Source organism: Sorex araneus, chromosome 10 (genome assembly GCF_027595985.1).
Source record: "Sorex araneus isolate mSorAra2 chromosome 10, mSorAra2.pri, whole genome shotgun sequence".
In the NCBI taxonomy this organism is placed as follows: Eukaryota; Metazoa; Chordata; class Mammalia; order Eulipotyphla; family Soricidae; genus Sorex; species Sorex araneus.
The window spans coordinates 48,751,005-48,776,922 of record NC_073311.1 but is presented as its reverse complement, the minus strand read 5'-3'; the positions used below and the strand labels follow the sequence as shown (position 1 = coordinate 48,776,922).

Genomic DNA, 25,918 nt, shown 5'->3' with positions numbered 1-25,918 from the left:
TGAGCAAGACAAAGGAATGAAGCACCATAAGCTCATCCATGCTGCACCTTGGGTGAGCCTTGAACACATAGGCTAGAGGCCAGACGGAAGAAGCCAGTCACAAAGGATCACGAGTGTCTGATTCCATCCATGCAAAATGATCACAGTGGGTGGGTCTGCAGATCAGAGAGTAGACCGTTGCCTGCTGGGGCTGGAGGGAGGGCTGGCTTGTCTTCATGAAAGATGAAAGCAACCTAAAATTATATTGTGATCTGAGACATACAACTCTGGGACTACCCTAATGATACCAAGTGGTACTCTTAAAAAAGAGAGAGTTATTCACGGCCACACAACATCTCAAACTCTCTATCACTGGTACACTGAAAGTCACACACCACATTGTATGGGATGTAAAGTAGAACGTAACCAATCTTGACTAAGGAAAAACATGAGGCTTAACCTGTGACAACATGTTAGCAATCCCTTGTATAAGCTTAATGGCTCCAGGGTGAGATAGAACAATCTTCACACACCTTCTTCTAAGAAAACCTTTTCTGATCATTTTTAGGAAATTATTCATGACAAGTAATATAAAATAAATTATTTAGGGTCTACTATTGGGGCAGGTGTGGGTGGTGGTTGGGAAAATTGGAAATAATGATGGTGAGAAGGTGCAATGGTGGTGGGATTGGTGTATGAATATCAGCACTGTAGCACTGTCGTCCCGTTGTTCATCGATTTGCTCAGCAGGCACCAGTAACGTCTCCATTGTGAGACTTGTTGTTACCATATTTTGGCATATCGAATACTCCACGGGGAGCTTGCCAGGCTCTGCCGTGCGGGTGAGATTCTCTCAGTAGCTTGCCGGGCTCTCAAGAGGGACAAAGGACTCAAACCTGGGTCGGCTGCTGTGCAAGGTAAACACCTACCCACTGTGCTATTGCTTGAGTCTGTTTGAATATTAAATGCAATAAATCATCATGAACAAATTTATAAAAATATTTTTTTAATTAAAGGGAGAGTTAGAGACCAGAGAGATAGTACCGGGATTAAGGTACTTGCATTGCCTTGTCTAACTCTAGTACAAATGCCAGCACCACCTTTGGTCCCCTGAGAACAGAAACAGGAGTGATCCCTGAGCACAGCTAGGCATGACCCAAACCTCCCTCCAAAAGGGAGAATTATGATATACGAATTGTATCTCAAAACAACTATTCTCTTCTCTTAAAAATTGGCACTATAACAGCAGCTAGCACAGGTAGGATCACAGCCCGGATCACAACACATTAAGTCAAAAATGACATGTGTTTGACAGGATAACATTAGACCACACGTATGGACTTGTTTATACATGAGATGTGCTATAACAGGAGTAGCTTCATGTTATAGCACTGTAGCACTGTCGTCCCGTTGGTCATCGATTTGCTCAGTGGGCACCAGTAACGTCTCCATTGTGAGACTTGTTGTTACTGTTTTTGGCATATCGAATACACCATAGGTAGCTTACCAGGCTCTGCCGTGCAGGCGAGATACTCTTGGTAGCTTGCCGGGCTCTCTGAGAGGGGCAGAGCAATCGAACCCGGGTCGGCCTTGTGCAAGGCAAACACCCTACCTGCTGTGCTATTGCACCAGCCCAGCTTCATGTTAACTTTTTTAGTCACTTTGAAGATCGCAATAATATACAGTACACAACCAAAAACACTTTAATAAGACGCTCCAGAGGCTAGGGAGATAGCCCAGTGGTAAAATTTGCATCTCCTTTAGCCCTGCCTGGCCCACACAGCACTACTGGCCGTGGTCATGGTACTCCCACTCAGCTCTGCCCCTCAGGCTAAGCACTGAGCCCACAGGCCAGTGTCCTGGAGATTATCCTCAAATGCTCCCCAGTACCACTGAGAGTGTAGACTATTTAAAAATGAAAATAAAAAAGAACCCCCTGGATATCCATAACTGTCTCATGTGGTAATTGGTTTGTGTTTGTTTAAAGAAAAAAAAACTAATATAAAGTGAATGAGGAACCCAGGTATCTGGGACCTTGGGCTGAGATCTCCACACCTGCTCAGATCAGGACTAGGCCTCCTCCACCCAGATCCCCCATTTTCCAGTAGCATGGCAGCCACACCCACAAACGGCCCCCCGACACCATGTAATTCCATCTATTGCCAAGATCCAGAGACTACGGGGTAAGGGTGGTGAGAGGAATGCTGGGACCACTGGTGGTAGAAAATGGGGACTGATGGAGGGGTGGGCACTCGACCACTGTATAACTGAAATGGAAGCATGAGAGTTTGTAAGTCTGTAACTGTACCTCACGATGATTCACTAGTAAAGAAATGCTCCCAGAAGAGAGCAAACACAGAATCTCCTGCCCCCATGCCAGGCTGTCTTCACCCCTCTGAGGGGGCAGGTTGAGTTTCCCTCCCTGCCCCAAGCAGAGCCCCACCAGCCGCAGCCATGTTCAAAGCCACTCTCCACACACTCGGAGGAGCCTCACACATGAAGCAACTGACAAAGGAACCTCTGCATGCAGGACCCATGGCTGAGATCTCCAAGTCTGCTCAGATCGGGACTGGGCCTCCTCTACTCAGATCCCCCATTTTCCAATAGCTTGTCAGTCACACCCATAAACTGCCCCTGGTACCATGTAATCTCATCCACAGTCAAGATCCAGAGACTATAAAGCAAAGCTCCCGGATCTCCCATCCCGAACGGGCCCTCCTAGCACCCTTTACTTGGTCCTGCCACAGAGGCGGGGTGGGGTGGGGGGAGGACGGGGTAGGGACTGTGGGAAGGATGCCGGGACTGTGCGCTGGTGGAAGGATGGGCACTTGACCACTGTATGACTGAAACAGATTTACACAAACGTTTGTAAATCTGTAACTGTACCTCACAGTGATTCACTAATAAAATATTTTTTTTAAAAAAAAGCTCCTGGAGGAGAGCGATGCAGAATCTCACACGACAGAGCCTGGCAAGCTACCTGTGTTGTATTCGATATGCCAAAAACAGTAAGAATAATGGGCCTCATTCCCCTGACCCTGAACACACAAATTCAGATCTTCACAATCTAGGATTGAAACCCAAATCTGGTGGCTTCTGAGCCTGCATCGGCTCTTCCTCCCTATTCTGTGGGGTTCAGAGGACTCGAGCTCTTCCTTTGTTGAGAGCCTCCCGTAAGCCTCATTTCTGGGTCACCCCAACAAAAGAGCCCGGGGCCAGGAAGGCTCCTTAAGACATGAGCTGTTGCAAGCGCAGACTGAAGCAAAGAATCACGGCTTCAGAGCAGTGCCCCTACGAGCACAGGAGGATTTCTCGACTGGAGAACAAAGAAGAAGAACAAGATCTTCCCAGCCTGGCACCATCACAAGACAGAGCGTGAAAGGCAGTGACCACGGCCCCGCAATGCCCGTCTGTGTCTTGGACACTTTAATCCCTCCACAGAGTCCTGGCTTCGTGAGAAAGGTGGTGGGCCATGGGTGACGCCAGGAGCGTCTCGTGGGAGCCGGATGGCCGCCTGCCCTGTCCGTGCCACCAGCGTCACCGCCGGGAGAAGGGGCAGAGCCGCTTTGCAGACAAGCACTGCCATCCGAGGGGTCTGTTTATTTCCCACTGTTCCGTTTCTCAGGGAAACAGGAAATGTACAAGAAGGGAATGTTTGTGTTTTGGAAGGGCAGCTTCGGTTGGATTTTTCTAAACAAGCTACCAGTAGTTTTCCAAGACACATTCAAAGAGGGAGGCGGTGGGACTGAGGGCTCGGCGGTGCGATGCTGAGGGTAGAGGGCGTGAAGCTGGCCGGACTCCACAGACCTCCTGCCGCCCACATTCCCGGACCCTCCTGCGTGTTACACGGGGGCTGTGGCAGGGAGGAGAATGAGGTCTCTATCTCGGGGTCTGTCCCTGGTACCTGGGTGGGCTGCGGCTGATGTTGGGACCCAGAAAGGGGAGGGAGCATCTTGGTTCAGCTCAAGTTTGAAGGTGTGGGGACAGGAGTGCTTGGGAAGGTGAGGGCAGGGGATTCAGGAGGCCCAAGAGCTCCAAGGATGGACACCCACAGACAAGACCCCCCAGCTTCTAGCAGAGCTGATGGTTTTGGGAGGGGAGGGCAGTGTTCACCCAGCCATCACGCAGAGGCTTGGCCAAGGAGAAAGGGGGGTGAGCAGGCCACAACCTGGCAGGGAATGAGAAGCAGCTTGTCGGGAACCGAACTTTGTTTTTATTTTATTTGGGGCTTGGGTCCACGGCCAGTGATATTCAAGTGATCCTTGAAACCTAGTGATAGTCCCTCTTGGCTCTGAGCTCAGGGCACTATATGCTGTGCCAAGGGATCAAACAGGGGTCAACTGTGTGCGAGGCAAGTGCCTTCCCCCTGGTACTATCTCTCCAGTCTAGGGAGATGTGACTTTGGAGCATGAGTTGGAGGTGCAGAGGCCGGGTTCTAGTAGTGAAAGCTCCTGTGCAAAGGTCCTGTGGTCAGAGGCAGAAAGGTTCATCTCAGGGTCAGAAGGAAAGGCTGGGACAGAGAGGCAGACGTGGTGGTTTGGGAAAGAAGTGGGGAGGAAAGAAGGTGGTGGGTGTGGTGTTGGAACAATGGATGGATGAAACTACTGCTGACACCTGACAGATATATTATGACCCCTCAGTAAAGATTCACTGTATCACTGTCACTGTCATCCTGTTGCTCATTGATTTGCTCCAGCGGACACCAGTAATGTCTCAGTTGTGAGACTTGTTGTTACTGTTTTTGGCATATTGAGTACACCACAGGTAGCTTGCCAGGCTCTGCCATGTGGGCGGGATACTCTCGGTAGCTTGCCGGCTCTCTGAGAAGGATGGAGGAATCAAACTCGGGTTGGCCGTGTGCAAGGCAAATGCCCTCCCTGCTGTGCTAGGAACTCAGTAGGAGAAAGAGAGAGAGAAAAAGAGAGAGAGAGAGAGCACAAGGGGGAGGAGTGCTCGCCTTGCACCCTGCTTGACTCTCCACCAAAGATGTTGCCCAGGCTCTGCCATGCAGGCAGGATACTCTCGGTAGCTTGCCAGGCTCTCCAAGAGGGGCAGAGGAATTGAGCCCAGGTCAGCTTCATGCAAGGCAAATGTCCTGCCACTGTGCTATCGCTCCAGCCCACCCTATGCCATTATTAAAAATAAAATTTTTTTTAAGAAAACATGAGACTCTTTCTGCCATCCTGGGTTCTCGTGGAGGTCCAGACTAATGGACAGAAATGGCCAGAAGGCGTGTTCCAAGGCCATATGTGCCGGCTAAAAGCAAATGGTCTCCAAAGTCAGAGCGAACACACAGCTCTCCTTAAAATCGAGGTGTTTATGCTCCGGACGGAGCGGAACGCTGTGTGGGCAAGAGATGTGCTTACCTGTGCAAAGCAAACAGCAACACGAATGCCCAGTGGCAAACCTGGCCAAGCCAGAGTGAGCTGGGGAAGGGCACCCCGCGCCCATGGGAATGGTGGCAGAGTTCGAGCCAAATTCCAGAGCAACCTTCCTGTGACCAAAGCAATCAGCCACAGAATTCATGAGAGGTTCAGTGATTTAAATGTACTAAAAAGTAAATAAAGTGTAGGTAGTTTTTTTTAGGTTTTCTTATGTCTTTTTTAGAAAAAGAGAGACATGAGGTACTGTGGACAGGTGCGTTGGGGCGTGCCTGGGGGTCCACATGCACCACAATGGGAACGTTTGTTACCAGAAGGTCCAGAAGCATCTTCAGAACTGCACCCAGACCCTTCATGGCTGCCCGGTGCCCACACCACGCTCCCACCTCTGGCCCTGGTGTCCCCTGAGCTGCTTGGTATCCAAATCCCCACCCAAACTCTCACCACGTTCCCCGGTCAACCTCCTACCCAGCCATTGTGTCAACAACCTGTCCCCAAATTCTCTGTCTCAGTGCATCTCCACACCTCCTGTGATGGCACCAAGTCTGACGTCAAATCATCTGCTGCTGCTGGCCCTGTGTGTGGCCAGAGCCACAGGGGAAACCCAGCAAGCCCCTTATTTGCTCAGAGCACTGGCTGGGCCTGTGGAGAAAGGAAGCAGTCACCCACGTGATAGACTCATGACAAGAAGATTCTCTCTTAGGCCAGTGGCTGGGAGCAGTGCCTCTGAGAACTCACGCATGAGAAGGGACGGGCCTAGGAGAGAGTGTCGGAAAGTCTTTCAGAAGAAGGAGCCGTATGTGCAAAGACCCTGTGGCAGCCTTTGTGAGGAACTGAAGGGCCCTCAGTTTCAAACACGACTGGTGGGCAGAGGCTGGCTGGTGGGGTGAGGGCAACAGAGACAAGGAGCAAGAGGGAGGCAGGGTGGGACCAGACCGACCCTTCTAGACAGGGCACCAGCTCTAAAACCCTCCAGCGATGCTTTGGGCCTTGATTTCCTCTTCCAGACCCTTCCAGGCTACTCTGTCTCCATCACAGGGCCAGGAGCAGACCCCGTGCAGATGGAAATGCACAGGAAGCCGTGACTGTGGCCCTGGGCTCCCGCCCCTCTGACCCCAGCCTCCCCGCCCTGCCCCCCTGTTTTGGTTCCTGGAGGGAGTTTTGAATAGGGCCCTTATCAGGGTGGAGAATCTCTCCGGCTTCCAAAATCGATCTGCTCCTTCTAACAGGAAGTTAGGGCCGTGCTGGACTCAGGGGGCCCCTGCGGGCATGTGAGCGGATCGGGGAGCCCCCAGAGACGGGTGCGGGCCCTGTGTCCCGCCAACCCTCCTCCAGGGAACTCAATGAAGCTATTGTTGGGAAGGGAAGCGAGAAAATAGCCCACAAGATGTTTTTTGTCCTTCGTGACCTGTCAGCGTTTGGGGGGGCCGTGGGGGGGCGTGGGTGCAGACGAGTGGAGTCAAAGGGGGAAGAGTGCCCAGAGCCAAGGAAAACAGCTGGGAAGGGGGAAGGTTGAGTGGGGACATGCCATGGGGGCAGCGGGACACGCCCCCATTTCTTAACCAGCTGACCTTGGGCAGATGGCCTGTCCACGGGGGTGGGGAGCAAGTTAGCTGTTACAAAGGGCCTGGGACCGCTCAGCCGACACGCCACAGGGGTGGTTCTTCTGGGGCGAGCAGGAACACTGGGCACGCTCAAGGGCCCTGCACGGCACCCTCTTCCTTCCTCACTCTGCTGGCTACTGAGTAACCCTGCACGGTGCCAGGAGCAAAGTTTCAGGGCTGTGAGTTCCACATCCACATCTGGGTAGACCACCCGGAGCTCCCCCACCCAGGTGGCCCCTTCTGCCCGACGCACCTCCACCCCCTTCTCCCTGCTGTTCACCACTCCTTTGGTCGTGGAGTCCCAGTGCTTCTGTTTATTAGTCTGTTCATTCGTGTCATGGGCTTACAGTACTGTTAATGATTGGTGTTGTTTGTTTGCTTGCTTGCTTTTTGGGTCATACCCGGCGATGCACAGGGGTTACTCCTGGCTCTGCACTCAAGAGTCACCCCTGGCAGTGCTCGGGGGACCATATGGGATGCTGGGGATCGAACCCCGGTGGGCCACATGCAAGGCAATCATCCTACCCACTGTACTATCACTCCAGCCCCAATGATTGTTTCATGTTTTATTTGTGTCGTTTGTGGGCTTTCTTTTTTTTATTATCTTTTTTAACTTTTTTATTGGATCACTGTGAGGTAGACCATTACAAAGTTGTTCATGATTGGAGTTTCAGTACAGTATTCTAACATCCATCCCTCTAGTGCACATTTCCTTCTCCCTGTTGTTCCTCCTCCTCCTCCTCCTCCCCTTCCTCCTCCTCCTCTTCCTCTTCTTCCTCTTCTCTTCTTCTTCTTCTTCTTCTTCTTCTTCTTCTTCTTCTTCTTCTTCTTCTTCTTCTTCTTCTTCTTCTTCTTCTTCTTCTTCTTCTTCTTCTTCTTCTTCTTCTTCTTCTTCTTCTTCTTCTTCTTCTTCTTTTCTCCGTCTCCTCCTCCTTCTCCTCCTCCTCCTCCTTCTCCTCCTCCTCCTCCTCCTTCTCCTCCTCCTCCTCCTCCTCCTCCTCTTCCTCCTCCTCCTCCACCCTGAAGTCCCTTTCCCTCCCACCCGCCCTGCTTGGTAAGCTCAGTTCTACTGGCAGAGCTTCAGGCTTCTAACAACTGACATTAGAGACCTACCAGATGGTCTCCAAATTCACTCCTTTGAAAATCTCTTGGTCTAGCCTCCAGGAATTAAGAGATAGTTTATAAGGACCTGGTGGTACACGCTAATGCAAAGATAATTAGTGACGTCTTGCTTGTAGCAGCAGGGAAAGGAGAGGGGCAGACACAGAGGCGAGAGCAGGATGTCTACTAAGGGGAACATGGCTGAATCGATGGGGCCCGTGAAATATGTGAAATACTCAGAGTACTGGGTCAGCAGTCCAAGAATAGCCATTCAAGAATCACTTTGACCCTGTGAAAATGAGGCAGTTGCCCAAGGGAGAAGGGGGGGAGATAGACCAATCTTGGAAAGGGCACCAGAACTTCGGGGCCGCTGTGGTGAGGCTCGTTCGAAATTCCTCACCCCCTTCCCCGTTCCATTTCCCTGGAGCTGTGACTGTTCTTGCCTCTCCCGCAGCGTCCCCGTCCCCGGTCCCCAAGGGTATTCTCTGTCCCATCTCACAGGCTGGAGAAGCCGGGGTGGGAGCAGTGAACTACCCAACCCCAGAGTAAACAGGCTGACACACTGGGCTCGTCCCCACGCCCCAGAGTGTGAGAGCAACAGTCAGTCTGGCAGGGGGCTGGGGAGAGAGAGGAAGCACCTATTTCAGCCGGGGGGAGGGGGGCGCTGAATGGAGGCTTTCGCATGCGGGTGGCTGGGTTCAATTCCAAGCATCACATGATCTTCTAAGCACTGAGTTGAGAGTAGCTCCTGAGCACCAGTAGACCCCCAAACAAAAATACAAAGCACTGTAGCACTGGCGAACCATTGTTCATCGATTTGCTCGAGTGGGCACCAGTAACGTCTCCGTTGTGAGACTTGTTGTTACTGTTTATGGCATATCCAATATACCATGGGTAGCTTGCCAGGCTCTGCCATGTGGGCGGGATACTCTCGGTAGCTTGCTGGGCTCTCTGAGAGGGACGGAGGAATCGAACACGGGTCGGCCGCATGCAAGGCAAATGCCCTACCCACTGTGCTGTCGCTCCAGCCCAGATCACATGATCTGCTGAGCACTGATCTGAGAGTAGCCCTGAGCAACAGTGGACCCCCAAATAAAAATATAAAAATATAATGAAGTGAGGCAAAGGGGGGGGGGGGCACGAGGGATATGTCAGTGGCAAAGGGAGTAAGAAGTCTGCAAGTCTGAGGCTATGCGTCCAATCCCTGGCACTGCCCCAATGTACCAGGCACCGTCCCTGTGACTCTACTGTCTGGGACCCTGGGTACTGCCACAGAGTGTGTGACATCTGGGGTACGGCAGGCAGGGGTGTGCGAGTACCACAGCCAGTGTGCGAGTACTCACAGTCCCAGTGAGCACAATCAAGTGTATGTGTGTGGGGTGTGGGGTGTGTATGTGTGCACGTGCAAACCTCACCCGCCCCCACCAAATCACTGCAACAATCACAACAGCCAGAGGAAGGGAAGGGAAGGGAGGAGATGGGGAGGAAATGGGGTCCTGGTTGTGACCTGGGCAGATCTGGGTTTCTGGGCTGTGTAGGTGTGACATTCTATTGGGGAACCAAAGCCACTTGGTGAACATGCACCCATTCGTTCCAACTTCCCTCAGGCAGGTGAAAGACACAGGTTTTCAGCCTCCAGCGTTGGTGTTCCGTCCCCACTGGGAGCAAATACGGGTTGGTCCAACCACCATGGAGAGCAATTTGGCAGCATCCCACAAATCTCTGGATCAGTCCAGCAATTCCGCTCCCGTGCAGAGGCCCGGGGACAACTCTGCGCTGTGGGCAGAGACAATTGTGTTCCAGAATGCTTGACTGGAATTTCTAGCCAGGGGGAAAAAAATAGCAACCACCAAAAAATAGCAACCACTGCCAGTACTCACATGTCCCTAGGATGGAAGGCAGCAGGGAAAATGAATCAGAGTGACATGTGCATCCACATACATCATTCTCACAAACACGTTGTACCAAAAAGGGTTGAACACAAATAGATTCTTGTCACCGCTTACAGAAAGTTTTTAAATACAAAAAATTTTTAATTAAATGAAACATTGCTTGGAGATCACTGTCACTGTCACTGTCATCCTGTTGCTCATCGATTTGCTCAAGCGGGCACCAGTAACGCCTCCATTGTGAAACTTGTTGTTACTGGTTTTGGTATATGGAATATGCCACGAGTAAATTGCCAGGCTCTGCCGTGTGGGCACGATACTCTCGGTAGCTTGCCGGACTTTCCAAGAAGGGCGGAAGAATCGCATCCTGGTTGGCTGTCTGCAAGGCGAACGCCCTACCCACTGTGCTATCGCTCCAGCCCACTTGGAGATCATATGCACTAATTAAAATACAAATAAATGAGAGGGTATTCCCTCTCATACATACTTATTCTATATTTAAACAGAATCCATCCAGTGGCAACGGGGGCGGGAGGGGATAAAAGGGAGTGTTCGAAGAGGGGAATTGTGCACAACTTACGGCTAGTTGTAAGGTTCTGTGTTCTGAGGTAGGTGCTTACCCTGGTCCTGGGCCAGCGGGATCATACGAAGGGCTTTTTTGAGAGGGACAGACATAGAGGGACTGCACTCATTTGTGGAGTGTAGGGTAGTATCACATGAGGCTGACACCCAAGGACCGTAGATACAAGGGCCAGGGGGACTGCCTCATAGCTGGAAGCCTGCTTCATGAGCGGAGGGGAGAAGGCAGATGGAATAGAGAAGGGATCACTAAGAAAATGATGGCTGGAGGAACCAGTTGGGATGGGAGATGCATGCTGAAAGTAGATAATGGACCAAACATGATGACCTCTTAGTGTCTGTGTTGCAAGCCATAATGCTCCAAAGTAGAGAGAATGTATGGGAAATATTGTCTGCCTTAGAGGCGGGGGGAGGGTGGGAAAAGGGGGGGTATACCCGGGATATTGGTGGTGGGGAATGTGCACTGGTGGAGGAATAGGTGTTTGATCATTGTGAGATTGTAACCCAAACAGGAAAGCTTGTAACTGTCTCACGGTGATTAAATAAAATTTTAAAAGTTAAAAAAAAAGAAAAGAAAAAGAAAGGTAAAAGACAAAAAAAAGGACTTTTTTAAAGCCATTTTATCTGACTTAACATGTCACGTGGCAAAACATTTCCTAACAACTCTCAAACGGACAAATCATTCCTTCTGAAACACACTTACCACATACAGGAAAGCGGGAAACATGGCGGGTAGAATCAGACACTGTCTCTACTCCCAATTCTGTGAGGACAGGACAAGTCAAAATAAAGCATGTGTACCCCGTGTTTTCAGATGTAGCTAGTCCAGGGGCGAGGGCGCGCTGGCCGTTGAGGCCGTACGTTGAGTTCCTCCCACATGAAGGCTCTGTTCGCTCCTCGGAGACAGGTGTACTTGTCATCCCCATTCTACAGAGGAAAACGCACAGAGATGGCAGCATCTTATCTGCAGTGGGTGCTGGGCCTTGGAGTGGACCCTGTCTAGAGCAGACTAGGCTCTCCCAGTCTCAGCTGGGAGCTTGCCTAGCAGCTGGGAGCACCAGTATTGGGGTGTCTGTGCCGGGGCTGGACCACCCTTGATACTCACCAGCATCTCTCGTCTCTTTCAGCTCACAGCCCCGCATTTCCCCGTGGTGGTGAAGCTGGGTCATGCCCATGCCGGCATGGGAAAGGTAAGAGACGCCTTTCTTCACCCCTCCCCCGTCCCCTGTCCCCCCACTGCACCCCCACATCCCTTCTCACCCACCTTCCGGAATAGTGTTTGGGGAGCCCAGAGGAACCCCCCTCCCTCCCCGCCAGCTCACCTTTCGCCAACCTCTCGGGATGTCTCACCAGCTCGGAGCAGCCTGCAGGTGTGACCAGAGTGACCACTCCCTTGCTTGCTCCTTGTCCCCGGTGTCCTGGCTTCAGGACGCTCGAGTGGCGGTGGCGGATGAGGGCTGGTGTTTGATTCCGCCGCCGTCACCCCCCAACCCCCAGCTCCAGCTCCGCTCAAAGCCCAGTCTTACTCTCCATCACCCGACAACACCCCGCAGGAGACTCCCGGGGCTCGTGAAGGAAGGCCCTGGAATTTGTCCCTCCTGCCAACCAGAACCACACACGCAGGCGTCTGGTGGCTGCGCTGACTCTGCATTGCCAGGGTTCGTGTTCAGGGGAGGACGGTCCGTTGGATCGAAGGCGGTCTGTTGGGTCAGGCTCTGTGGAAGCAAAGAGCCTTTATCGACTGATTTTAGCAGCGAGGTCACCAGTGCTCGGCCTCTCTCCCTGTTCTATCTGTCTCTATCTGGGGGTCTTCCTAGCCACGTTGGTAGACCATAGGGGGGGCTTCCTGGTTCTTTAGGAAGAAAGCCATGCCCTGCTGACTCCCATTTCTTTCAGCTTCTCTGCATTTGGTCGAGGACGCGACTCCCCTCAGCCTTGTTGGGGTTCCTGTGCCCACCCCACCAGCAGGTGTGGTGCCCCCTTCAGCCCCCATGAACCATATGCGTCAGGAAAGGGAGACTTATTCCCTGTAAGAGGGGTGCAAGTGGGAAGTGAGGCGCGGAGGGCCCACAGACCCCATCAGGCCTCCCGCTCAGTGAGAACCAAGGAGCATCTGTGCCTCTCAGCCCTGTCATCCCTGGGGACCAAGGCCCAGTCAGGGGTCCTCAGTGAAGGGAATCAGACTCCCGAAAAATCCTAGAAGCTTCTAGAAGTTTCGATGGAGCCATCAATACTCCTACACCCCAATCTTCGCATCCCCCCCATTAAGCCGTTTACATCAGGTCTCTCACCTAAACCCTTCCCCTCCAGTAATGAATGTGTTGGCCAGGCAGGTCTGGGTGGGGACCGCTGCTCTGACATTGGTGCCAACTGGGGGAGTGAATGTTAGTCTCTCGGGGCCTCCTCACTGTTGGATGACAGCTCTGACGACCGTCTTTAAAGAGAAGCCCTCCCTCCATGCTGCTACTCCCAAGAAGGCACAGTGAGGGGGAGAGGGTCCTCGCCTGTTTGCTACTGCCGTGCCCCACAGCTTCGAATGCCCCCTGGCCTCAGCACAGCAGCGCCTCACTTGGTGGGCCAAGAGGACACATGAATTCCTCCCTATGTCCCCTGTCTGTCTGCATGGTCTCTCTCCCCACCTTTCCTCACCCCTCCAGCTGCCACAGCCTCCTCCCCCTGGTCCCCAGTGACCCTCAATTGTAAGGCAGAGAACTTCCTATCCACATCTAGCCCTGTGCGCTCTCTCTCTCTCTCTCTCTCTCTCTCTCTCTCTCTCTCTCTCTCTCTCTCTCTCTCTCTCTCTCTCTCTCTCTCTCTCTCTCTCTCTCTCTCTCTCTCTCTCTCTCTCTCTCTCTCTCTCTCTCTCACACACACACACACACACACACACTGAGAGTGGTTGGCAGGTCCCTCGGTTCTGGACCTCTCTCTCCAAGTGGTGTGGTCCACACCCCACCCACTCCCCTCCTCTCTCTGGTCATTCCCTCGCTGTCTAGCTCAAGGATGCTTCTTCCGGAACCATCTTTATTGTTCACAGAGCAGGTTCACAGAACTCCCAGCTGCCCTGCAGCCTCAGCAACCACTGACACACCAACAGGCCCCCCCGTGGCCCTTCCCGTTGGTGGCATCAGGCTCCCCCAATAACCTCCTCCAAATCCTCACCCTGTCTCCCTGGAAACCTCCGATGCTGCCATCCCCAACCATGCCCACTGTCTCCCCAGCAGCCTCCTCGGCCTTGTCCTTCTTCTCTTGTGTCACATCTGCAGCAGGACATGCCAGGCCTTCCAGCCTCTCCAGACATAGTCGGGACTTCAGGCTGTTTCCTCCCAGTCCAATTGACCCTCTCACTTTGTCCAGAGCCCTTTGCTAATATTTCTTAAGTCTGCCCTTTGCTTGCCACCCGCTGTCACCATCTCAGACAATCCTAGTAATGTTTGAGGCTTCCCAAGAATTAAGTTCTGTTTCTAAAGCTTAAATGAATCCCAGACGGGAAGCGCAAAAAAAAAAAAAAAAAAAAAAAGGAAAAATCTACTGACAGAGACTGAGGCAATGTTGTTTGGAGGGTGGAGGCACATGTCTGAGTCGTTCAGGCCTGGAAAGGGTTTTCAGAACATGGGAAGGAGGACACAGCTCCAGGGATGAAAAAAGAAAGAAAGAAAGAAAAAAAAAGAGTCCCTGGTCGGAATAAACTGAGGTTTGCAAAAATGCTGAGATCAAAGGAAAAGAGCTTTTCTCTTCTGTTTGGAATGAGAAAACCAGCCGATGGTCTGGGCACGCCTACGGGGCAGATGATGTCATGTTCTGAGACGAGGGAAACAAAGCTGGTACCTCGCAGGGCACTGCCGCCTTCTCTCGAGAGTCCGCGGATAAACCAACTCAGAGTGCGGGAAAGCCACTGAGGCCCGGGCACGGGGTCCTGAGCTGTCCTCACTTCTAGTCGGGGTCTTTCTTCCTAGGTCTGGGCTGGTGCCAAGAACCAGGGGGGTGAAGAGAACTGGGGAGAGAGACAGTTAAGTGAGAGTGTCGGGGGAACATGAGGGTTGTAGGAAGGAGCTGAATTCCATTTGGGGTGGCAAGAAGGATAGCAGTGTCACGACAGGGAGACTCTGTGTGTTGGCGGGCAGTGGGGTGAGAGGGTGGTCTGATGGGCCTGGAGATAAAGGATTTCTATATGCCTCAAAGGCAAGAAATCAACCGATATCCTCTAATAGGAAGCCAGAATATGTCAGAAGGTACAGAGATGAAACTGCAGTGAAACTCTGCAATCTGGAGGTCCCGTGGACAGGAAGGAGGTGGTCCTGGAGCGCCCAGGAGTTCCTTGAACATTAAGAGGCTACCACCAGGGGCTGGAGCAATAGCACAGCGGGTAGAGCTTTTGCCTTGCACGCAGCCGACCCGGGTTCGATTCCCAGCATCCCATATGGTCCCCTGAGCACCGCCAGGACTGATTCCTGAGTGCAGAGCCGGGAGTAACCCCTGTGCATCGCCAGGTGTGACCCAAAAAGGGAAAAACAAAAAAGACATAAGATGCTACCACCAGGAGTGACCCGTGAGCTCAGATCCAGGAGTGAGCCCTGTGCACTGCCGGGTGTGTCCCCACAAAAACATAAAATTGGGGGGTATAGCAGTTTGGTTCTTATGGAGGGAAGGAAAGGTGTGACCACCAGCCATTAATTAGCTTATCTGATTGGCAGAGTGGGGAGATGCTCTTGGCACCCACTGACGGCCAAGGATGCTGCTAAACCTGCTATGGTGCTTGAGACGACCCCCCCCAAACACTTACACTGACATAGCCCCCCAACACACTGGCACAGCCCCCCAAACATTCACACTGACACAGCCCCCAAGATACTCACACTGGCACAGCCCCCCAAACATTCACACTGACACAACCCCCCAGATACTCACACTGACTCAGCCCCCCAAACATTCACACTGACACCCCCCTCCCAACACTCACACTTACACAGCAGCCCACAAAGATTCACACAGCCCAAACTGTCAGGAATGCGGAGGCTGAGAGTCCCGGAAAAATGAGCTTCCCTTCCTATGCTGACAGTTCCACCGGAGTGGACAGCAAAGGAAGCAGAGGTCATTCCAGAGTTCAGTGTGTTTCCTCTAGCCCAAGGCATTACAATTCTTCAAATGCTAAGGACTATTTTGGTCCAACAGATTTGGAAAACTCCCTTTTTAGCCCCCAGCTTCCCAGGGTCATAAACGTAATCTTATATATTATATACACACATATACATATATATATGAGAGATACAAGAATATTTTTTGAAGTTTGCAGCATTTTCCAGAATTTCATTCACCTAGAAATCTTTGGCAATTTTTTTCTTTGTATTTTGGGCCACAGCTGCCTATGCTCAGGGCTTACTCCGGGTTCTAAGCTCAGGAATCAGTCCTCATGAGCTCAGGGGACCACATATGGTGCCTTAGATCAAACCCAGGTCAGCTGTGTGCAAGATAAGTGACCTATCCACTGTCTCTGGGCCCCCTTTGATCATTTTTATTCTTGATGCTTGTTTTATTTATCTGTCACAACTCTTTACATATTGAGGATACTAATCTGTGGTGATATTTTTCAACTATTATTCTCCATCTGAGTTATATCCTTTTTTCCCCTTAAAAAATTCTTTTATTCTTCACCATGTTTCACAAAGTTGTTCATAATAGAGTGGTTTTAGGCATATAATGTCTGTACACCAATACCACCAGTGTCCTCAGATTCCTTCCCTATCCCCATCCTGCCCCCTTGGCAGGCATATGACAAATGTATTTCATATTACTTTTTCTAAATATACTTAATGGAATGGAATATGAACATCAGAAAATAAATCAATAAATGTCACTTTGTGATGACTGCTAAGTCATTTCAACCAATATGAATAGTATATTAATTTATTATTAAAAGTGTATAAAATCCCTTAGCAAGCTAGGAATAAGCATACCTTTATTAATCTAGTTGAGGGCAACACAACCAAATGCACTTTTAGTGAATGCCATACTTAGTGCCACATGCTGGTAAATTTGTCCTGTCCTTCAGAGAAGCATGTTTCATACGTCTTGCAAATCTGGTTTCAAGGTTATGAGTTCCCTAAGCTCTTGTCTATCAATATAGCTCTGTATTCCCTTAAATCTGAGTAATAACCTAGCTGGATAGAGGGTTCTTGGTGAGGTGTTCATTTTACTGAGTTTTTGTGCTATATCCCTCCATAGTCTTCTACAGTCTTATTTGACAGCTCTGCTATAATTTTTAATAAGCTCCCCTTTGTATGTAAGTTCCTTTTTTGATCTTGCTACTTTTAGTATTGTATCTCTGTCTTTGGATTTTTGTCATTTTTTTTGAGTATCTTAGACTTTTCCAAGCTCTTTTCCCCTGGGGCCTCTTGGATCTTGGTGCCTAGAATCCTCAACTCTGGGAAAATCTTATCGATGATTTCTTTATCTACTGTTTCTTCATTTTATTTGCCTTCCTGTTCTTCAGGGACTCCAATGATTCTTATATTGTTTCTCTTGAACTTATTCTTTAGTTCTCTAATATGCTGTTCATTTCTTTTTGGGTTTTGTTTGTTTGTTTGTTTGTTTGGGGGGCACACCCAGCCATGATCAGGGCTTACTCCTGGCTCTGAACTTCAGCAATAACTCCTGGCGATGCTCAGGGGTACATATGGGATGCTGGGATCGAACCTGGGTAGGCCACGTGCAAGACAAATGCTCTACCCACTCTACTATTTCTCCTGCCTCATGTTAATTTCATCACAGACTATTTTCTACCTTTTTCTGCTTCTTAGTGGTTCCCTCCTTCTCATCCCAAAGTCCCTTGATCTTTCGTTCAATTTCTGTTATTCTGCTATTAGAGAGCTTCTATTGACTTTTTTACATCACCTACCAAGTTCTTCTTTTCTGTAATTTCTGATTCTAGTAGTTTTTTTTTATCTTTACTCTTATACTTTCTTGTGCTTCACTGACTACCTGTGTCATTGTTTCTTTAAGCTCATTGAACAGCCTCGTCATAGTTTCATTCAAGATATGGTCTGAGGATTTACTTGTGTTACTTATGTCTTCGGTGATATTGTTTTTCCTCGTTGAACCTGGTGGGTTTCTACATATTTTTCCTATTGGTTTTCTACTGTTTTTGCTGTGCTGGGAGTGATTCTTTGTGGTTAGGCCCCCTGAAGATGCTGAGGGGTTAAGCCAAGGTTGCTCTCTTTCTTCTCTGCCTATATTGACCAAGTGGCAAGAAGAATAACTGTGAACAGTGTGTCATTAAGTTCCTGTCACCTCAGAGGCTGTGGTATAAGCCCATTTATATGGAGAAGGTAAACTGTAGGACCTGATGGACCTCATCAAACAGAGGGGTTCTGCCTCCAGTTCTGGACCAGGCCCAGAGATGTCAGTGGGAGGTGAGCCTCACCCAGAATGTTGGCAGGGGTCCAAGAGCTCCATCATCTAAGCTTCTTCCTGTTCACCTTAGGCAGGTGGCATACACAGGGACTAAAGGTGTCGACTTAAACCTATGTAGGACATACTGCCTGTTAGCTGTGAGACCTCAGGTCAGTTATTTTCCCACCTTAATTTCCTCCTATGTAAAATAGTGATGATAAGAATATCATCAGCTTCTTGTCAAGCACATTTCTCATTGTCTTACTGAATACAATGGACATTTAATAAATATCAGCTGTCATTATTATTAAGCATATGCTGTACCCAAAAAGCCAACTGAAGTTGAGTGGGGGAAATGTGATAACAGAGCACTGTCAGTCTGAGAATTTATTTCACTTGGCCACAAGCTCAGTATGAGTCAGATGGCTACAGGTTGCCAAAACTTCTAATCCATAATACCCAATAAACAGATGAAAAAGGGCCCAACCACATTAGTCATTAGGGAAAAGCAAACTAAAACCGCAATCAGTTGCCACTACCTAACCACCAAAACAGCTGAAATTTAAAACCTTAATAATATTATGTGTTTGGGCTGAAGAGATAGGGGAGGGCACTTGCCTTGCACGTGGCTGACCCGGGCCCAATCCCCAGCATCCCATACGGCCCCCCAACACCGCCAAGAGTGGTTTCTGAATGCAGAGCCAGAAGTAAGCCCTGAGAATTGCTGGGTGTGGCCCATAAAACAAAACAAAACAAAATAATATTACGTGTGGATGATCAATTGGAACACATAGTTACATATCCGCAGCTAGTATTTGAAATTGTGAATTGATATGACCACTTTGGAATATTGCTTGTTATTGACATTAAGCAGAATTGTGCTTCATTGATATCATTATTTACAAATCTTCAGAATATCTGTTCATTCGATTCCATTGACATGATGTTCAAAAATTGGTGAAACTGAGCCAGAGAGACGGTACAGGGGTAAGACACTTCCCTTGCACTTGGCTGACCCACATGTCATCACTGGCACCACAAATGGTCCCCGAGGTCCTGACAGGAGTGATTTCTAAGCACTGCCAGATATGAACTACACCTCCCCCGCACACACACACACACACACACACACACACACACACACACACACACACACACACACACAAATCAGGAAAACTAAACAACTGAGTCAAGTGAGATACATGTTTAGGTGGTAAAACTTTTCAGGATACTTTTACCATGAAAGTAAAAGTTACACAAAGTGGGGCTGGAGCGATAGCACAGCGGGTAGGGCGTTTGCCTTGCATGCGGCCTACCCGGATTCGATCCCCGGCATCCCATATGGTCCCCTAAGCACTGCCAGGAGTAATTCCTGAGTGCAAAGCCAGGAGTAACCCCTGAGCATCGCTGGGTGTGACCCAAAAAGAAAAAAAAAAAGAGTTACACAAAGTGCCAGCGGTAGGAGGGGTCATGGGGATGAGGCAGGGACGGGAGAACCTCTGGGTCATGGCTGTGGCCACTGCAGAGCTGTGGAGGCCTTTCTCTGAGTTCTAGCTCCGGCAGTCCACTCTCAGGACACAGACAGGGAAACCTTGTGCCCAGAACACAATGTTTGTTGGTTGGTTTCTGGGTCACACCCAGAGGTGCTCAGAGCTTCCTCCTGAGCTCAGAGGGCCTCACTGATGGGTGGATGGGGGAGCCCTTTGCAACCATGGAGATCCAACTTCGACTGGCCTCCTGTAAGGCTAAGAGCCTGGCCCACTGAATGATCTCTCCAGCCCCTGAACATCGGTTGTTTCAGGAGCTGCTTTGTAAGAATCAGAGGTGAACTCCATGGAATGAACAGCTGGCTGGCTACTTGGGGTGAGAACTGCTCATCCTTGCAGAGCTGAGCAAAGACCAGTGCATTTGGGGGAGTCTCAGAAGGGTTCAGTTATTGTGTGGGCTCCAAAAGCAGAGAGAGAATATGGGGAATATTGTCTGCCTTAGAGGCAGGGGGAGGGTGGGAAAGTGGGGGGGGGGGTATACCCGGGATATTGGTGGTGGGGAATGTGCACTGGTGGAAGGGTGGGTGTTTGATCATTGTGAGATTGTAACCCAGACATAAAAGCTTGTAACTATCTCACGGTGATTCAATAAAATTAAAAAAAAAAACAACCCTATTGTGTGTGGGCTCTTAGCCTGAGGTGTTTGAAGTCTGTAAAACGGAAATGACCCCGTTTGCTTCTGTGTGCACTGAGGTGGCGGGGATTAGAAGGATCCTGCTTTCAGTGACCTTTTTGCTCTGGGAAGGCCTTTCTCCTGACAAGAATCTGGGCTTTGCCTCCGTGCGCTGAGCGACCGGTCTGCTGAAAGGAATGATGTGATTTCACGCTCCCCATCACGGAATTCAAAGTGGAGTTCAAGGCCAGTTTGCCAGTGCACTGGAAGGCAAAGTTTGTAACATCTAAATCAGGATTCCGGGGTCAGATCTAGATACGCCTCTAACCAGATGTACATTCCTAGGCAAGTCACTTCATCTCTCCGGGTCTCCATTTCTTCTGGTAAGGGGATAGCTCTTCTTCTGAAGATCCTAAGGATGTGATAAAAAAAAATTGCAGTGCTCTGGGAACTGTGACTTGGAAGTCAGTCACATGCATTGCATGTGAGACCCCAAAATTCAGTCCTCGACAGTAAGACTTTAAAAAAAAAAATGAAGAAATCCACACTCTTATGAATCAGACTGCATCAATGGATAAATGGAGAAAGAAGATGTGTTATATACACAGAATTTAACGCTACTCCGCTATAAAAGAATTGGGAATTCTCTCCATTGTAACAACACATAGATGGGCCTCAGAGGTATTAAGCTTAGTGAAATAGTCAGATGGGGGGAGGAAAGCAAATACCAGATTATTTCATCCCTACCTGGAAAACAGAGAATTTAGGCCAACGGATGAACTAAACAAAACTCAAACAAGCCTCTGGATGCTGATAGCAGAACGGCGTTAGCAGCAGGGGAGGGACAGGTGGGGACAAAAATAGAGGGGAGAGGTGAATGAGGCTGTAGGAAGCTAGGCCCTCGGCAGTGTCAGGTGGTAAATATAACCGTCCAGGTAGGGAGCTGAGATTTATGGCATTGCATGCCACTGTTGCCTCTATTTTTAAAAATTTAATAAATTGATTTTAAAGCCCCAGTGCAAATATAAACACTTACTTTGATGACTCAGCTGTTTATCTCAGCAGCATCCCAGAGGCGGGGAACAGGCCAGCCCTGCCCTAAGAGTCACCCTGCCCCTGTCTCATCCTTTCCTTTGCCCCTTAGGCGGGCTGGAGTCCCAGCCCTCATTTGGAAGGTCAGACACCCCCCTCCAAGACCTCAGAGGGAAGGGTCTGGGCCTAGGCCAGCAGGGGAGTATCCCCCATAACTGAACTGGGCGGGAAAGGCAGACTTTCGAGATGGGCCACCCCACTGCAGACTTCAAAGATTAGAACAGGAACCACAGGGTCCTGGATGGCTCAGCGACAATGCACTGGCCATGTAAGCATGAGGCTGAGGGTTCCGTCCCCAGCACTACCCAGGGTGCTGGGCACAATCCACGGCCATGTATGTGTGTGGGAAGTGGGGGGGGGGGGGCAGGGGGCGGGGCTCTGGTCAATCAATGCAACACAAACCATGAATGAGAAAGGAAGAAAAATCTTTTTTATATTTTAATTTAATTGTATTTTTATATTTTAATTTATATTTTAATTAAAATATTTTTTAATTGAAGCACAGTGAGATACACAATTACACTGTTATTCATGACTGGGTTTCAGTCATACAATGTTCCAACACCCGTCCGGTCACCCGTGTACATTTCCCATCACCAGTTTCCGACTCTCCCACACCCCCACCTCTATGGCAGGCACTATTCCTTGCTGGCTCTCTCTCTCTCTCTCTCTCTCTCTCTCTCTCTCTGTGTCCATTTGGGCATTATGGTTTGCAACACAGATACTGAAAGGTTATCAGGCATATCTTTTTTACCTACTTTCAACACTCAGTTCCTGTCTAACGACCTGCAGAGGAGCCTGCAGTTCCTGAAATACACCCAAGGACCCTCCAGGTCAGCAATCATGTTGCTCTGGTGCTTCCTGTGGGGCCAATGCCCGCACCCCCGGCTGCCAAGCACATTCCAGCCCAACACCTCGGGTCCTCCTGTCCCACTGGGCCTGTCTGGTCTTTCACAGGATGGTGGTCCCCTGGGTTGGACAGTTTCCTTGATTTAATGTCCCCACGTGTGGTTCTGAGTGCCCCTCTGCTCCCCGTGCAAGAAAGTTGTGATGTTGGGGGGGATAAGCATCCTCAGGCTGAGGTTCGTGTATCACTCAGGCACGAGTTCGTTAGAGAGACGGCTGCCACTAAATCAAAGCCCACTTTCCAGAGGTGCTTGGTACACACCTTGCTGAGGTTCTGTGTGGATCGGCCGATGAGAGGCCCAAGGAGCAGTGCTTCCGGATTCCCTAATTCCAATTCAGCTCCGGTGCCACGGGACCAACTTCCGCCAACAATGAGAATGGATTGTGTGTGTGTGTGTGTGTGTGTGTGTGTGTGTGTGTGTGTGTGTGTGTGTGTGTGTGGCATTTGCCTGTGTACGCACACATTCTGTAAAGAATTCTAAATATCCCTTTCTTCCTTTGAGTGCCCGAATGCCACAATCCGGAGGGGGGAAAAAAATGGGCTAAAAGAGTGGTTTATGACTGTCTGGTCTGACGGACATATGAAGCATGAGCCCCTGTATCCCCAGCCCGCTCTTTTACGAGGGGGAGACTCAGCTGCCTCCTGGAGGCACGTCCTCTGAGGGTTCCCACGCCCCCGCTGGGCAGGGGTGCGGGGAGGAATGTTGGTCCGGGTTCAGGAAGCCAGGGCCCTCCTGTCTGCCCCTCACTTCCTGGAGCCGCAGGATCCACCTGGGCAAGTCATTTACGCCCCGAAAGGCAGCGCGCTGGGCCAGAGGTCCCTGCTTTCCCAGTCCGGGGGAGGAGCTGGTGTGTAAAAGTGCCTGTTGATGCAAGGAGCTGGGGCTGGAGCGATAATACGGCAGGGAGGGTGTTTGCCTTGCACACAGCCAACCTGGGTTCCATCCCCAACATCCCATACGGTCCCCTGAGCAGTGCCAGAAGTAATTCCCGAGTGCAAGGCCAGGAGTAACCCCTGAGCATCGCCGGGTATGTCCAAAACAAACAAAACTGCAAGAAACTCCCCATGAATGTGAAATGGCAGGGGGTAGGCCAACAGGGGGTGCAGAGCGCTAGATTCGGGTCTCCTCGGGCCGACGTTGGTCCTTGGGTACCTTTGAGTCATTCCTACTCAAATTCTCAATGTCAAGGGACACTCAGCAGATGAGCAGGGGATGCAGAAGAGGGAGGCAGGTAGCAGCCATCCCCAGGGGCCGCCGTGCCCACCACCACAGGTAAGGGACAAGAAGAGGGTGGTCCCCCAGGTGCAGCTGCTCCTTCGCCCCACGCTTCCCTGCTCAGAAACGCTCAGTGCAGTCAGCACACCCCAGTTCCAGGCACCCAGCCCGGAGGATCAGAGGGTTGATTTATGGAGCAGGACCCCGTCCAGGAAGCACCTCAGAAGCCGCGTGATCTTTTGTAAAGACACGCCGGTGGCCCGCCCGCTGATCTCAGCCCAGGCTGGATGCCACGACAGAAACACACCCACCGGGGCAGAGGAGGAACAGGACTGTCACCCCAGCACCCAGTTGTCAATCCATGAGGCCTTCCCCCTCATCACCATCCAGGCCCACCTTGTCGGGCTGGAGGGTGGGGGGGCAAGAGGGGGGGTGACATCCTGAAGTTCAGGCGCAGACGCCACTGGAAAGAATCGCCCGCTGGATCCCCAACAACCCCACCACTCCTCCACGGGAAATGGAATGTTTTTGAGCTGACCGACGGTCAGAGACAGCAAGCTTTGCTCTGCTCCCTTTTCTTGGCGCTGCCTGGTGACCTCTCCTGGCACTGTGTGTCACCGAGGCCAGACAAGCAAAGGAACCAGAGGGGGGATGTTGTGTCTAATCCACGGGGAGCTGGGGAGTGGGGCAGCCCCCTCCGTTCTACAACTACACCTGCCGCAGAGACTGTTTGGGCTGTTGTGTCCTCTGAAGGTGGGCAGCGTCCCCCTGAGGCCTGTTTCCCCAAGCAGCCATGGAGGGGCTGACCCATCGGCCCACCCGTCACCCCCATCCCTCCTGCTGCCCCTGGCATGCCAAGTGGGGGGAGATCTCCAAAGTTCCACCAGCCCCCATGGGACCAACCTGTGTGTCCACTGAGGTCTTCCTGGGGTGCTGGCCCGAGAGGAGAGGTCCCACAACCAGAGGTGGCCCCGTGCTGAGCTGAGGCCGAAGGGATGGTACCCCCTGGAGCAGGGCTGCACAGGACACCAGCCACACCTCCGGCTTCTTAAAAAATCACTGCACCGGGTACCAAAGGGTCTCTGTGTACGGGCGGCAGCTGCAGGACAGCGGGACGGAGAGAGGTTTGGCTGCCCGAGTGTCTCCCGTGAGAGCGTCTGGGTGTCTGTGCCTGCGTATCCGAGCACCAGTGGAGAGTAAGAAGCGTGATGTTGGGGGAGTCCCCTGGACCATCCCTAGAGATTCCTGGGAGGGGGGCATGTGGTGCCAGAGATTGAACCCCTGTGCCTTAAGCCCTGGATTTTAGCTCTCAACTGTATCTTTGTAGCTACTGAAATGCTAATTTTATGTCATTAGCAGGTCATGGGATATCTGTCTACTTTCTTTGGACTTTTTCCCAACCTCGTAAAATCTTTTCTGCTCTCCCGGCTGCAGAAAAGCTGGCAGGGACCCTCAGGTTTACAACCCCTGCTCCAAGCCATCCTCAGCCTCAAACCCAGCGGCATCCCTTGGGCCGGTGTAAGGAGCAGACTCAAGGCCAGAGCACAGGACAGCGGAAGCCCCCTTGTCCACCCCCGCCGGGCCGGGGTCCTGGGAAGCCGAGGTGTAGCCACTCGGGGCTGACACTTGTCAGGCGCCTCCCTTCCCGTCCACTCAGTCTCACAGACAAGCTGTAACTCTGTGAAGACATGGGCCACAGCGCCAGTGACCCGGAGCACTGCAGCCACGGAAGGAGCTATGATTTATGGAGGGGAAGGAACAAGCACACTGATAAGCAGGATAATTAGGCAGTTCCCTAAGTCGTCCATCAAACCCTCCCAACAGACTTCCCACCACCCCTGTCCACCCTGAACAGCACAGACCGTGGGCTGCGGCAAGGACATCTGTTGGACTGTGGGTTTCCACCTTCTGGGCAAAGGCTCTGGAGAATTCAAGAGAGCAAGAGCTCTTGTATTCATTCAACAACTAATGATGGACTTGGGTCATTTCTTCTGAGCTAGAGGCTCAGTAAACATTTATTGTATATTTTGGCAAATCTTTTTTTTTTTTAGGTTTATTGCAAAGTGGGCTGGAGTGATAGCACAGCGGGTAGGGTGTTTGCCTTGCATGCAGCGGACCCAGGTTTGATTCCTCCACCCCTCTCAGAGAGCCCAGCAAGCCACCGAGAGTATCTCGCCTGCCGGGCAGAGCCTGGTGAGCTTCCTGTGGCGTATTCTATATTCCAAAAACAGTAACAACAAGTCTCACAATGGAGACGCTACTGGTGCCTGCTCGAGCAAATCGATGAGCAAGGGGATGACAGTGCTACAGTGATACAGTGATTGCAAAGTAAAAGAGAAAGGAAATAGGAACTCTCCTTACGGAGAGGAAATTAGCATAAGACTAAGTTCTATTTTGATACATTTTTATGAACATTTGTGGCCTGCAAGGGGTGGGCTAGTCCCTGGGGTGGAATACTAAAGTTAAGACCCAGAGGTGAGGCCGGGAATGGAGCCTGGTGGTGGAGAACATTCTCTGAATGAGGAGCCCTGAGTTCTATCCTCCACACGGGAAAGAAACAAAACTCCAGTGATGAAAAACATGACAGACACAGACTCAAGCCCAACACTAAAGCAGGACTT

General features: G+C 50.9%; 1 protein-coding gene across 2 annotated transcripts in view; it reads left to right on the top strand.

Moving 5' to 3' along the window:
• The window catches only part of SYN3 (synapsin III), a 426,161-nt gene that overhangs the window by 362,379 nt on the left and 37,864 nt on the right, over positions 1 to 25,918 (top strand). For both annotated transcript variants that reach the window (XM_055118195.1, XM_055118194.1), the window contains exon 7: positions 11,661 to 11,723. In XM_055118195.1, coding sequence (XP_054974170.1) covers positions 11,661 to 11,723 — 63 coding nt within the window. The remainder of the gene's footprint in view (positions 1 to 11,660; positions 11,724 to 25,918) is intronic.